The sequence below is a fragment of the Cyprinus carpio genome, chromosome A13 (genome assembly GCF_018340385.1).
Source record: "Cyprinus carpio isolate SPL01 chromosome A13, ASM1834038v1, whole genome shotgun sequence".
NCBI lineage: Eukaryota > Metazoa > Chordata > Actinopteri > Cypriniformes > Cyprinidae > Cyprinus > Cyprinus carpio.
In genome coordinates this window covers 7943985-7957588 of record NC_056584.1, presented here as the reverse complement: position 1 = coordinate 7957588, position 13604 = coordinate 7943985, and the positions used below count along the sequence as shown (strand labels likewise).

Below are 13604 nucleotides of genomic sequence, written 5' to 3'. Positions count from 1 at the left end.
CAATTATTGGATTTGAAAGGTGATAGTTGGAGGATGTGGCTGTAATTGGATGGAATGAAGGCATTTTAATCAGTTTCCTCCTGCTGTTTGTTGTTTTGTTTGATTTGTCTAGCAATTCAAGAAGAATCTCAAAGGTGTGAATGGAGGAAATGACTTTGATCAAGACATGCTGGAAGACATCTACAATGCCATCAAGTTAGTTATTGCTTTAGTGCTCATGTATAGTTTTCATTATCTTTTACTTGTTGAACACTTAATATAATTACATGTAATATAATTACAATGTTAAAAACAGTTGTGCTGCTTAATATTTTTGTACAAACCATGTTTTTTAGGATTCTTTGATGAAGAGAAAGTTCAAAAGAACAGTATTTATTGAAATTGTTTTTGTAACAACGTGAAATCTTTCATGTTTGATCAATTTACTGCATCCTATTACAAGTACAAATAAGTACAAATCTAAACAGCTGAAAAGTCATTTTTGTTGAGCTCTGATGTTTACTATAAACCTCATATCTCTGGTCTTTAAGTAAGTGCATATAATGATGTATGCAATGGCTCAGATGGGATAAGCTGAGATAAACATATGTGGTCCTGCAGGAACGAGGAGATTGTGATGCCTGATGAGCAGACGGGGCTGGTGAAGGAGAACTATGTGTGGAGTGTTCTGCTGCACAGAGGAGCCTCGTCTGAAGGGATGTTCCTGCATGTGCCTGAAAGCAGTTACGACCGCGACCTCTTCACCATGACCTGGGGACCCACCATTGCTGCGCTCTCCTATGTTTTTGACAAGAGCCTGGATGAAAATATCATTCAGAAGGCCATCGCTGGGTTCAGGTAAGACCTGTAGACTGGTTTTGTGTAGAGCCTTTAAATTAAAACAGTTTGATACTAAACAGTTAGTGAGTTTAATGATTGCCAGATGTTTGTTTCTACAAACAATTGAGATTTTGATGATGCCATACTCCTTTTGCTTTCTTTCAGGAAATGTGCCATGATCTCTGCACATTATGGCTTCAGTGATGTCTTTGATAACTTAATCATTTCACTCTGCAAGTTCACTACTCTCAGCTCTGAGGTAAGACCTGAAGCATCCTGACCAGATGCATTCAGTTCCCTGCAGCAGCTTTAGGTCATGAGTGAACAGATCTGATTGGGATTTGTGTGCCTTTAGTCTGTAGAGAACCTGCCCACTGTGTTTGGCAGTAACAGGAAGGCTCAAGTTGCTGCCAAGACCGTGTTCAGCCTGGCCCATCGTCATGGTGACATTTTACGAGAAGGATGGAAGAACATCATGGACTCCATGTTGCAACTTTTCAGGGCTGAGCTCTTACCAAAGTCCATGGTTGAGGTGAGATGGGAGTGCCAACATATCACTTGAAATCAACAAACGCTTGCATACCTAGGAGAATAGTGCCACCTACTGTCACACTTGACAAAATATGACCTTCTTGTTGAAAGGTTGAGGACTTTGTGGACCCAAATGAGAAGATTTCCTTACAACGTGAAGAGACGCCTTCAAACAGGTATATTGAAGATTATATTTGAAAGTACTTCAGTACATCTTTACTACTACTGTATATATATATGCACAATGGCTCTAAATATCTGTTATTCTGATCTGTTACATGATATAATGCATTTTAATTATTATGTAGGTATAACATAGTTAATACATCGTTATTATACCTGTGAATTCTAGTCCAGTAATATAAGCAGTTTTTAACTTATTTTAAATTATCAGACTTTTGCAATTTTGTCATACATGTTGAAAACAACTTCACATTTGTTGTGATATGTAAAAATGGTAAAACCAGTATTTGTTCTATTTTTTTTTCAAGTCTTATAAGAACAAGAACGTTAAATATTAATTGAAATCTAAAGAGGCCCAAATCTTGACCAGTTGTGGAAACATGTTTTTAAATCACACAGTCATTTGGCATTTTCAGCTTAATTTGATTTTTTTTGAGGATCTTTTTTGAGGATCCTGGACGAATTAGTTAAGTTAATCTATTCTTTTCTACCATTGTACTTCTGTCAGGGGTGAGTCAGCTGTATTGAGTTTTGTGAGCTGGTTAACATTGAGTGAACAGTCTGGGCTCAGAGGCCCCTCCACTGAGAACCAGGAGGCCAAACAAGCTGCCCTGCTCTGCATAAAGGTACAGCACACACATTCACTTACAAAAGGCATTGCTTTAAAAAGTCAGTCTGAATCATTACTCCATTTGAAAAATATGCTGGCCTACCTGAATAACAGAATTTTCTCTCATTTCTTCTTTCTTCACGTCAGCACTGTGACCCAGAAAAGCTGATTACCGAAAGCAAGTTTCTGCAGTTGGAGTCTTTACAGGAGCTCATGAAGGTGAGGTCCACGTAAAAATACTGGGTGTATACAAGAACGAAACCATTTTCTTTTTTTGGCATGTTACAGTTTTACCTAAAGGTTTGTTTGTTATGTAATCTTTAATGTTTCCAGGCTCTCATCTCAGTTACCCCTGATGAGGAAACATATGATGAAGAAGATGCTGCTTTTTGTCTGGAGATGCTGCTGAGAATTATTCTTGAAAACAGGTACTGCACTCATTAACACGTTGGATTACGTCATTACATCAGACGAAGATACGGCAGCTTGTAAGTTTTTATAGAGAGATGACTGTGTGTTTGCAGGGACAGAGTATCATGTGTTTGGCAAACGGTTCGGGATCATCTGTACCAGTTATGCGTCCATGCCAGTGAGAGCTGCTTCCTGGTGGAGAGAGCAGTGGTGGGATTGCTCAGACTCGCCATACGCTTATTGCGCAGAGAGGACATAGGCTCACAGGTACACGCACTTGACACATACAGTGCAAACTCTCACTTTGTGTCATTATGTTGGCTGTGTTACAGCGCTGATAAGCAGGCAAGAAAAGAATCATGCATGTTAACGATTAGTGTTGTGGAGGATAAAACGGTGAGAAGACAAGGAGAAAGTGAACCAAACAGACAGCTAAGCAGTTTCCTCCCTCTCTCTGCACAGGTTCTCCTCTCTCTTCGCTTGATGTTGATGATGAAGCCTTACGTCCTGTCCAGAGTCAGTCGAGAGGTGGCCTATGGCTTGCATGAGCTGCTTAAAACCAATGCTGCCAACATCCACTGCACTGATGACTGGTACACACTCTTTTCACTTTTGGAGTGTATTGGGGCTGGGGTCAAACCTCCGGCTGCCCTACAGGTTGCCAACACCCACCCAGACATTGACACAGGTGATTCATTCGTTTCTACACATTTCCAACCATTTTTTCTGTTAATACACCTCAAGACACAGTCGAGTGTGGCCTGAAGTCTTCTCCAGATGGGCTTATCTTCTGTAATCCTTTTGTTCCAGGCGCTCAATCAGATAGCGAACTGAGTTCATATCATCAGAGTGAAGTTAGTCTTGATCGGGGATATACGTCTGACTCTGAGGTTTACACCGAGCACGGCAAATCCAGAATGCCTCGTTCAGCTACTGATGTGGATGTGGGCTGGCTAGTGGTAAGTGTTCACATAAAACCCCAGACAGGAAGTCTGTTTGAGACAGATCCACCCTCACTAAGGGCAATGTGTGTCCTATCATTATTATGAATGTTGATTTGGATAGACATGTCCCCTAATATGATTTCTTTCTGTTTTGGGCAGGTGGGTAAAGATGATCTGGATGGATCCAAGGCAGCAGTGACCCCAGCTTCCAAGCCCTTGAGCCATCCTCTCGTTAACCAGTACAGTTTAACTCTTGGGCAGGACATGGGTTTGCATGACACCAAATCCCTCATCAAGTGCGTGGACTCGCTTTCTTTCATCGTACGCGATGCCGCCCATGTCACTCCAGAAAACTTTGAACTTTGTGTTAAAGCCATACGAGTGTTTGTGGAGGCTAGCCTTAATGGAGGTATGTATCTCTCATACAACAAAGTGCTAGTGTCAGAAATTAACTGGGGCTTTGGGTGTAAAATTCCACTGAAATTAATAAAAGTCACAAAAGCCATAAAAGTTCAAGATACAAGATCAGAAATCCTCCTGTATTCGTTTGTTTATTAAATTCATAACACATGATATAGTTAAGCAATATCACACAAGCAAGAGTGTTGTTTTCCCAAAATATCAGCACAATTGCAATTCTATTTTTGAACAAATCGATTGAGTGAATGATTCAATGACCCATTCATAAAGACAGCCACTTGCTTCATTTGTGAATGAATCAGCCTATTTGAACTAATTGTTTGAAATAATGATTCAAAGACTCACTTATTAAGCCAGTAACCTATTTCCACTTAATGGTGGTTTTAGTTTCATATTAAAAAATACCATCTCATAGCATTATTATTGCAACTGTAATTTTAAAAGTGCCACCTCTGCAGTGCAATAATGGCTTTTGTTGATATTGATTTCATTTGATTGGTAACAGCTCTATAGTGTCCGATTTTTCTAATTCAATTGTTAAAATATGAGAATTTGACTACAGGTGGTATATATTTAATACAGTTAAAAATAAAATGCCCTTATGAATGTAAAAATGCCCCCTGCTTAGGCATGTGATGTAAAATGGTTATTACTTTAATGTTTTTATTGCTGAATATAGTGTGAAATCATTGACACAAATTAATTATCTGTTAAATATCTGATGAATATGAATGATCATCTTTATATTACCACATGACACACAGCCATTGCTCCAGTCTGAATGCTGCCACATTAACAAAATATTCAGTGTTGCCAGAGTACAAGTTACATTTCATTTTATGATGGGTTTCATTCCAAACAAATCTTTTGGAGGGCATTTCATTCAAACTTCATCTTGGAAGTTAGACTCCTTGGGGGATTAGAGTGTCTGCCTCACTTCTGTGGCTTTGTAATTGGATGTGTCAGTGCCTGTAAGCTCTTTAGTGCTGTATCTTGAGCTGTGCTCCACTGGTGAGTCATTTAACTTGGGGGCAATTCATCTGTCTTGTGTGCTTTCTCTATTTATCCTTCACTCTTGTCTCTCAGTTCCTCTATCTGGGGTGGTCGGCGATCTACAGTAGGCTTAGTCAGGACTCATTCAGCACTTTGTAGCTCTGCTCTGCCAATCAGCATGGCCTTTTCATTAGCTAGAGGCCTCTGTTTATATCGGAAGATACCTGCTGTCATCAGGGGCTTACATGCTCACTTTGAGGGCGGCAGATCAAAGTTTTGAATTTTTAACGTCTTACTGACGCAGTTCGTGATAATGATATGGTGGATATCTGCTCTGTTCTCCTTTCACTGGAAACAGAACACAGTATTTTTGATTGCAATCCCAAAATTGACCAAGATTTGTCAGATAACCAGCGAGTGAAAGGTTGAGAAGTTGGGCAGTCACATTGAGAAAAGGTCGTTAAAAAAAATCAGCAGCTGTGATTCATTCTCATAGCTTTGTTTGCGGTCATTATCAGGCGTTGCAGGCTTTTACCGTGCTTGACAGTCGTGAGAATGGGGCGGTGTGCATTTGAGTTCCCTTGTTAGTCACTCTGTTGATTGTTTCCACACCCTCCGCAGGATACCGCACCCACGAGAAGAAAAAGAGCCACAAATACGACTCCAAATCCAGCCGGCTCCGAAAGAAGCCACGCGAGAAGGAAGGCACATCACGGCGGACCAAAGCGTCCAATCAGCGGCCCGCCCGTTCCCATAGCGATGATGAGGAGGATGAGGGCGTGCCGGCCAGTTACCACACGGTGTCTTTTCAGGTTAGTCTGGACGTAAGTACAACAGCCCTTTCCCTAATTCCTAAATCTGTCCTTCATCATGTTTGCCGATCTGCTCGGTGGAGGAGGGCTTTATCATTTCACATTTAAAACTCTACACTACAGTTGAAAAATAAATATTCACGCTTTGCCTTGAAGTTTGTTTAGTTTTAGAACTTTCAAAATACAAAAGTACTAGTTTTCAATACTAATACCAATACAATTTCACATTTCTTAACTAAGTTTTGATACCACAGCAAAAACTAAAATGCTATCAAGCAGAGCTTTATTTAAAAAGTTCAATGTTAATGATTAATTAATAAAATGAGTCAATATTGAAATCATGAAAATTAATAGTTAATTAACAATTAGAAGTATTTCACGATCAAGTACACAATTTAGATTAAAGTAAATAATATGTAGATAAAAAATGAGTAGTTTTTAGGTCTCTAACAGCAGCATGAAGTATTCAAGTAAAGATTTAGAAACTGACATAAAAAAGGCCAAAAGATATCTGATGTTTAATAAAACAAATTAAGTATTGACTGCATGATTATTAGATATTAATACTAATTCGTCTGAATCTCACTGATAACCTACAAGCTCACAGTAAATAATAATTAATATATACATTAAAAAATAAAAAAAAAAAAAAAAAGAGAGAGAGAAAGAGAGAGAGAAGAGAGAGAGAAAAAAAAAGAGAGAGAGAGAGAGATTTTGCTTAAAGAAAATCAAGCCCATTTTTGTGAGAATATTTTCATGATTTTTTTTTTCATTACTACTTTTCACCTCTCCATCTAATTCTTAGTTGATTACTTTAAGAGTTAGATTTTTATTATTATTATTATTATTGAAGTGATGCAGAAAATAAATAAATATTTATAAATAATGGCCAGCTGATTGTATCAATCTCAATCTAACTGAGAGTCAGCACAGACTAGTCAATTAGTTGCTGGTCCTATAGTTGGCGCAACAGGATAAGAAATATTTGAAGTCATTTACGCTAGGTTTACAAAGTTTACGTGACAAATAAATGCATACTACGAAAGCGCTCTACAAGACACGTGATTATATCATCTGGATGCTCGAAATTGAATAGGAGAATGCACATACAGGTCCTTCTCAAAAAATTAGCATATTGTGAAAAAGTTCATTATTTTCCATAATGTAATGATAAAAATTAAACTTTCATATATTTTAGATTCATTGCACACCAACTGAAATATTTCAGGTCTTTTATTGTTTTAATACTGATGATTTTGGCATACAGCTCATGAAAACCCAAAATTCCTATCTCAAAAAATTAGCATATTTCATCCGACCAATAAAAGAAAAGTAGTTTTTAATACAAAAAAAGTCAACCTTCAAATAATTATGTTCAGTTATGCACTCAATACTTGGTCGGGAATCCTTTTGCAGAAATGACTGCTTCAATGCGGCGTGGCATGGAGGCAATCAGCCTGTGGCACTGCTGAGGTGTTATGGAGGCCCAGGATGCTTCGATAGCGGCCTTAAGCTCATCCAGAGTGTTGGGTCTTGCGTCTCTCAACTTTCTCTTCACAATATCCCACAGATTCTCTATGGGGTTCAGGTCAGGAGCGTTGGCAGGCCAATTGAGCACAGTAATACCATGGTCAGTAAACCATTTACCAGTGGTTTTGGCACTGTGAGCAGGTGCCAGGTCGTGCTGAAAAACGAAATCTTCATCTCCATAAAGCTTTTCAGCAGATGGAAGCATGAAGTGCTCCAAAATCTCCTGATAGCTAGCTGCATTGACCCTGCCCTTGATAAAACACAGTGGACCAACACCAGCAGCTGACATGGCACCCCAGACCATCACTGACTGTGGGTACTTGACACTGGACTTCAGGCATTTTGGCATTTCCTTCTCCCCAGTCTTCCTCCAGACTCTGGCACCTTGATTTCCGAATGACATGCAAAATTTGCTTTCATCCGAAAAAAAAAAGTACTTTGGACCACTGAGCAACAGTCCAGTGCTGCTTCTCTGTAGCCCAGGTCAGGCGCTTCTGCCGCTGTTTTCTGGTTCAAAAGCACACGCCTGTGCACGGTGGCTCTGGATGTTTCTACTCCAGACTCAGTCCACTGCTTCCGCAGGTCCCCCAAGGTCTGGAATCGGTCCTTCTCCACAATCTTCCTCAGGGTCCGGTCACCTCTTCTCGTTGTGCAGCGTTTTTTGACACACTTTTTTCCTTCCCACAGACTTCCCACTGAGGTGCCTTGATACAGCACTCTTGGAACAGCCTATTCGTTCAGAAATTCTCTTTCTGTGTCTTACCCTCTCGCTTGAGGGTGTCAATGATGGCCTTCTGGACAGCAGTCAGGTCGGCAGTCTTACCCATGATTGCGGTTTTGAGTAATGAACCAGGCTGGGAATTTTTAAAAGCCTCAGGAATCTTTTGCAGGTGTTTAGAGTTAATTAGTTGATTCAGATGATTAGGTTAATAGCTCGTTTACAGAACCTTTTCATGATATGCTAATTTTTTGAGATAGGAATTTTGGGTTTTCATGAGCTGTATGCCAAAATCATCAGTATTAAAACAATAAAAGACCTGAAATATTTCAGTTGGTGTGGAATAAATCTAAAATATATGAAAGTTTAATTTTTATCATTACATTATGGAAAATAATGAACTTTTTCACAATATGCTAATTTTTTGAGAAGGACCTGTATTAAACAGCTTATTGTACAGGTAAATTAACTGATGTTCTAATCTGATGCGCTGCTTTATTGTAACACACACATAGGTTACAGACAGCAGCTCGTACATCACGCGCAGATCGTGTGGACACACAATCATTCAGTAGCCTGGAAATGTATTTTCAACACTGTTCTGTGGTTTCTCAATAATATAGCTTAGAATCTGAAAAGTTCTAGCATGTATTTCTTAGTAACTAAAAAACTAAAAGCCACTGCTTAACTATTAGTAGAGAGGTAGAATTAATTCACACACGCAGTCGGCCACTCACTAATGCATTCATTCAAATGCAATCTTTACTGTGCTACTTTATCTGTATCTTGATTTAGAACTAGCACAAATCTGTGAGAAATATAACGACCCAAAGACAAAATAACTGATCAAAATGAGCTGTTATTGGAGCAATAGCCGTGTGGGCAGAAGGTGGACATAGCTGTGCAGAAGGTGTTCGAGTCTCAGCTCAAGATTCAGGCTTATTTGTTCATTAATGACGTCATCAGCCACTAGTCAACCTCAACTCGACTTTCATCACATAAATGTCGACTTTAACCATTCTGAAGCCGTTCAACTCCTAAAAGATATACGAGTAGGATATATAAGAGTTAAAGGGATTGTTCACAAAAATGACATTTTTGCAGGACGGTAGAAAAAAGTGAGGAACAATGGTTAAAAATGTCCAGTAGAGAGAAACTGATCTTGATTTTTCATGGCCGATTCTGACTGCCAATTTTTTTTACAAGCAAATGAGTTAATTGTGATATGATTGACGATTTAAAACAAAAACAAAAAAGAATTAAGAGAATTAAGGATCACAATAATGTAATAAGTACCACAATAATGTAATGAGTACATGAACAAGATGTTTTTCTGTGTTACAGGCAGAACTATCTGCATTTTAATCATGATCCAAACAAAGATGCTACATGTAGCATGAGCAGTTACTGATTTAAATTAGACTGTATAGTTTCAAAATCTGAATCAAAAACAGAATGGTCTGACTTTGGCTTTGTCCTATCACACGTAATCACAATTTCAAAATGTTTGCTTAGCCTAAAACATATTTACCTTGATAAAAAAACACCGATTGAAACTTACACAAATAATGTTTTCAATTTAGATCCACAGTGGAGATCCGTTGTGTTCTTTTTACCTGTTATGTCTCAGTAGTGGTTTTATTACAATAATTTATATTTTCTCCATTAATAAGATGAACGTGAGTCTGTTAGAAAAGCAAAGTGTGTAGCATGTGAGTGTTTAGTGATTATTAAAACAGCCTGTTTGCCCATACAGTTGTTAGACCTGATGCATACACTGCACACTAGAGCAGCCGGCATCTACAGCTCTTGGGCAGAGGAACAGCACCATCTAGAGGATGCTGGCAGAAAAATTGAGGCGGATTCTCAAACACTGTGGTCCAGCTGCTGGTGTCCCCTCCTTCAAGGTCAGACTAGCCAAAAATCATTTGCTTGCAATATTGAGGTTTTGTTGTAACTTCTGATGTAATTTTGAATGTATAAAAGAAAAGGATGTTGAGCGATGCTTTATAATGTATGTGTTCGGCCTTGTAGGTATGGCTTGGTTGTGCTGTGATGCACGGAGGCAAGTCCGGATGCAAGCTCTCACCTACCTACAGAGGGCACTTCTTGTACACGATCTACAAGCTCTGGATGCAGTGGAGTGGGAGTCCTGCTTCAACAAGGTGAACTAGTTCTGTTTGGCTCTTTAGTTTAACATGAATTTTTATTTTTGGGAAAAAGTTCTTCTATACATAGAACTGAGAAATGGTGGTAATGTCTGTCTGTCTTCAGGTCCTGTTTCCTTTGCTGACCAAACTTCTAGACAACATCAGTCCAGCTGATGTGGGAGGCATGGAGGAGACCAGGATGAGGGCCTGCACACTACTTTCTAAGGTCTGGTCTAGGACTCATTTATCCTAATAACTTAAATCTGAATTAATTTTAAAGTTACTATGCTGATTATTTCATTTATTGAATTTTTTTGACCTCCTCAGGTGTTTTTGCAGCATCTCTCTCCACTGCTTTCTCTGCCCACATTTGCTGCCCTCTGGCTCACCATTTTAGACTTCATGGACAAGTACATGCACGCCGGCTCCAGTGACCTTCTGGTAAGATGCTCTCAGATGAGAATGAGAAGCGCCTGTATTGACCCCAGCATGTTCTCATCATTTTATTTGGTGGATAATGCGGTGAAGATTTTTACATTTGATTATAAATGTATTTTTTACTTGAATGCAACTGCTAAAAATACCTTCTATATCTAAAAATATTATCCTCGCCTTATGTGTTGTTACCTTGTAGGGCTTTATTTATATATGTGGAAATTAGTTTGACTGTACTGCTCAGTAACTTGCAAAATAGTCTTAACCAAAATGAACAAGAATTGTGAAAAGATGTGGAAAAACTTGGTTATTTTGCCATGTCACCCACTCCTAGATAAGATGTTTAAAGATTTACAGAAAAAAAGAAGGTTATTTAATTTTGAGCGCTGATGTGTGTTTGACTTTGGTGCACAGCTGGAGGCCATCCCTGAGTCTCTGAAGAACATGCTGCTGGTGATGGACACAGCAGGGATCTTTCACAGCGCAGACTCTCGTACAGGCTACTCAGACTTGTGGGAAATCACCTGGGAGAGAATTGACTGTTTCCTGCCCCGTCTGAAGGAAGAGCTCTTCAAACAGGCTGTCATTCCAGGTACTGAGCACTCAATAGCCACGTTTCCACTCTCGGGCCAAAAGTGAGTGTGCTAGTGCGTGCCAGGGCCAGTCACTTCTGGGGCTTGATCAGGTCTAGTCAGGGCTTCCTCAGGGCCAACCACCAGGGATTTTCAGCCCTCTGCATACCTTGGTCCAAAGTAGGCCAACTGGGACTTGAGGAGTGGTCATGAACAAAGGCGGAGTTTATGGTCGGCACCGCTGCTCATTCCCCGGGTTTTCATACCAAGTTTCCACCTGACATCAAACCATTTTAATGGCAGATCACTTTCAGACAACAGCGAGTGATGGGAATTCTGATCAGATATGCAGTGTTATATGAAGAGCATGATGTTATATGCGTTGCTAAAGGCTACGTGTGCTAGCATCACCATAATAAATAATCGTGACTCTTATGAAAATACCAGAGATCACTTAAAGAACTTAAACTATATATAAATACAATCATTTTACAACCCTCGTCTTTGTTGATAATGGACTTCTGCATCCGCATGAGTCATAAATTTCATATACCCCATTTAACTCATCCCTCCCGTTTTCTTTCCGTGAGCTCCATCTGTTGCTCTGGCTGAAAGGATAATAGAGGGAAGACAGCACTCAAACATCCTCACATTACATACATAGTGGAAAATTAATATAAATGCTCATTCTTTCTAAAGAAATTTGACGTAAACATACAAGGGTTTGTCAGGTTTTTTCTGTTGTGTTATATGTGTACGCCTTTGGACTTAAAAGCCCTGATGGACTTGCTTTGTGCATTCCTGTCATCACAAATAGTAATGGAGCAGCTGTGACTGTGTTCTCTTTTTATGTGAAATAATGATAAAGATTAGTTTGATTAAGCTTCACATGTGTGACCCTGACACAAATTAATACATTTAAAAAAAAATTATTGTAAATCATTGGTATATAAAATATTGATGCTGGAGTGTTTATGTAAGGACCAAACGCCCGCTTCTGTCATGTTCGTTTTGTGATATAGTTAGTTTTCACTGGTGAAATGCTGGGGTTGTGTGATATTTGTTTCAGGGAGGCGTGTTAAAGGCGGTTTTATAGTAGTGCTGGTCTGACGGTGGAAACACAGCTTGATTTTTGGCCTCAGCGTGGCCTGACAGTGGAAAAGCGGCTAATCACAATACTCCTATTTGACGTTTGAGTTCAACCATGTACAACACAAGATTTGGATTTGGTTAGCTGATATCTTCTGTTTTTTTTGTACAGAACCTGTATGTAATGTTCCTGTGGAGCCTGTCCCTCCGCCTGTGCCAGCCCCCTCACCAGAGCCAGCTGCAGAGCCAAACATCCCCAGCAGACCTGCATCACCTCAGGATATGCCCACACCTAGTGCCAACGGTGAGCATGAGCATTATTTAGACACATGGGTATGGTGTTGAATAGGAATGGGTGGTATAGTGGTTACTATGGTAATAGTTTACATTACTGGTTAAAAGTTTTGAGGTTGATAAGATTTCTGTAATGTTTGCCAAGGCTGCATCTATTTGATCAAAAATACTGTAAATACAGTAATATTCTGTAATATTATTACAATTTAAAATAACTGTTTTCTTTTTGAATATATTTCAGTCTTCAGCGCCACATTATCCTTCAGGACTTCTTCATTTTTTTACATCTTTCAGTGTTATACATTTCAGAAATCATTCTAATATGCTGATTTGCTGCTTAATTATTATAAGTTTTTTTCACAGCTTAATATTTAAATTTTTTAAATGATAAATATTAAGTTTTTTTCACAGCTTAATATTTAATAATTTTTTTTTATGATAGAGGTTTTTTTTTACAGCTTTTTTTGCACAAATCGTGAGACATTTTTATATTTTGCTTACTCCAAACGTGACAAAGATTTAGTATATTTAATATACTAATTGATCTGTTCATTGATGAGAATAATTAAAATCCAAAAAATGTTTCTTGGCAGCAAATCCATACAAAGATTTAGTATATATAATATGATTATATGTGTGTGTGTGTGTGTGTAAATAGGTATATGTAAGAGAAGAATGTACAGCTGTGTCCCAAAATACACACTATGAACTAAGAAGAATGTACAGCTGTGTCCCAAATGACGCACTATGCACTCATACACTATGTACTTATGCACTATGTACTCAACCATGTAGTGTATGAATTATATAAGGTTATTTTGTCATTCATAATCAGAGTCTGATAGCCCCTCCCCCTTCGCTACGTAATTAAAACTGCGACAGTTGATTGCATGAAGTGTCTACTCACTACTCACACTATTTATACTACAAAACGTCATAGAATAGTGCATAAGTATGCGATCTGGGACACACCTTATGTGTGAGTAAGAGTATAGTGGAAACAGGAGTATGATGTAAACGGAAGGCAGGTTAGACGCGATCAGTGTTACGTTCAGGACAGTTCCTGATTAGCATGGCTGAGGTGGATGAGGAG

General features: G+C 38.9%; 1 protein-coding gene across 6 annotated transcripts in view; it reads left to right on the top strand.

Annotated features, from left to right (window-relative positions):
- Nucleotides 1–13604, top strand: part of LOC109074183 (Golgi-specific brefeldin A-resistance guanine nucleotide exchange factor 1-like) — a 79588-nt gene that overhangs the window by 65318 nt on the left and 666 nt on the right. For 5 of the 6 annotated variants that reach the window (XM_042768567.1, XM_042768563.1, XM_042768568.1 and 2 more), the window contains 19 exons: nt 113–195; nt 601–837; nt 985–1078; nt 1175–1351; nt 1462–1526; nt 2042–2159; nt 2291–2362; nt 2477–2571; nt 2668–2821; nt 3017–3242; nt 3365–3513; nt 3658–3907; nt 5533–5735; nt 9728–9878; nt 10006–10136; nt 10246–10347; nt 10449–10562; nt 10971–11148; nt 12390–12521. In XM_042768567.1, coding sequence (XP_042624501.1) covers nt 113–195; nt 601–837; nt 985–1078; nt 1175–1351; nt 1462–1526; nt 2042–2159; nt 2291–2362; nt 2477–2571; nt 2668–2821; nt 3017–3242; nt 3365–3513; nt 3658–3907; nt 5533–5735; nt 9728–9878; nt 10006–10136; nt 10246–10347; nt 10449–10562; nt 10971–11148; nt 12390–12521 — 2731 coding nt within the window. The remainder of the gene's footprint in view (nt 1–112; nt 196–600; nt 838–984; nt 1079–1174; nt 1352–1461; nt 1527–2041; nt 2160–2290; nt 2363–2476; nt 2572–2667; nt 2822–3016; nt 3243–3364; nt 3514–3657; nt 3908–5532; nt 5736–9727; nt 9879–10005; nt 10137–10245; nt 10348–10448; nt 10563–10970; nt 11149–12389; nt 12522–13604) is intronic. The other variant, XM_042768566.1, reaches the window with a different exon arrangement.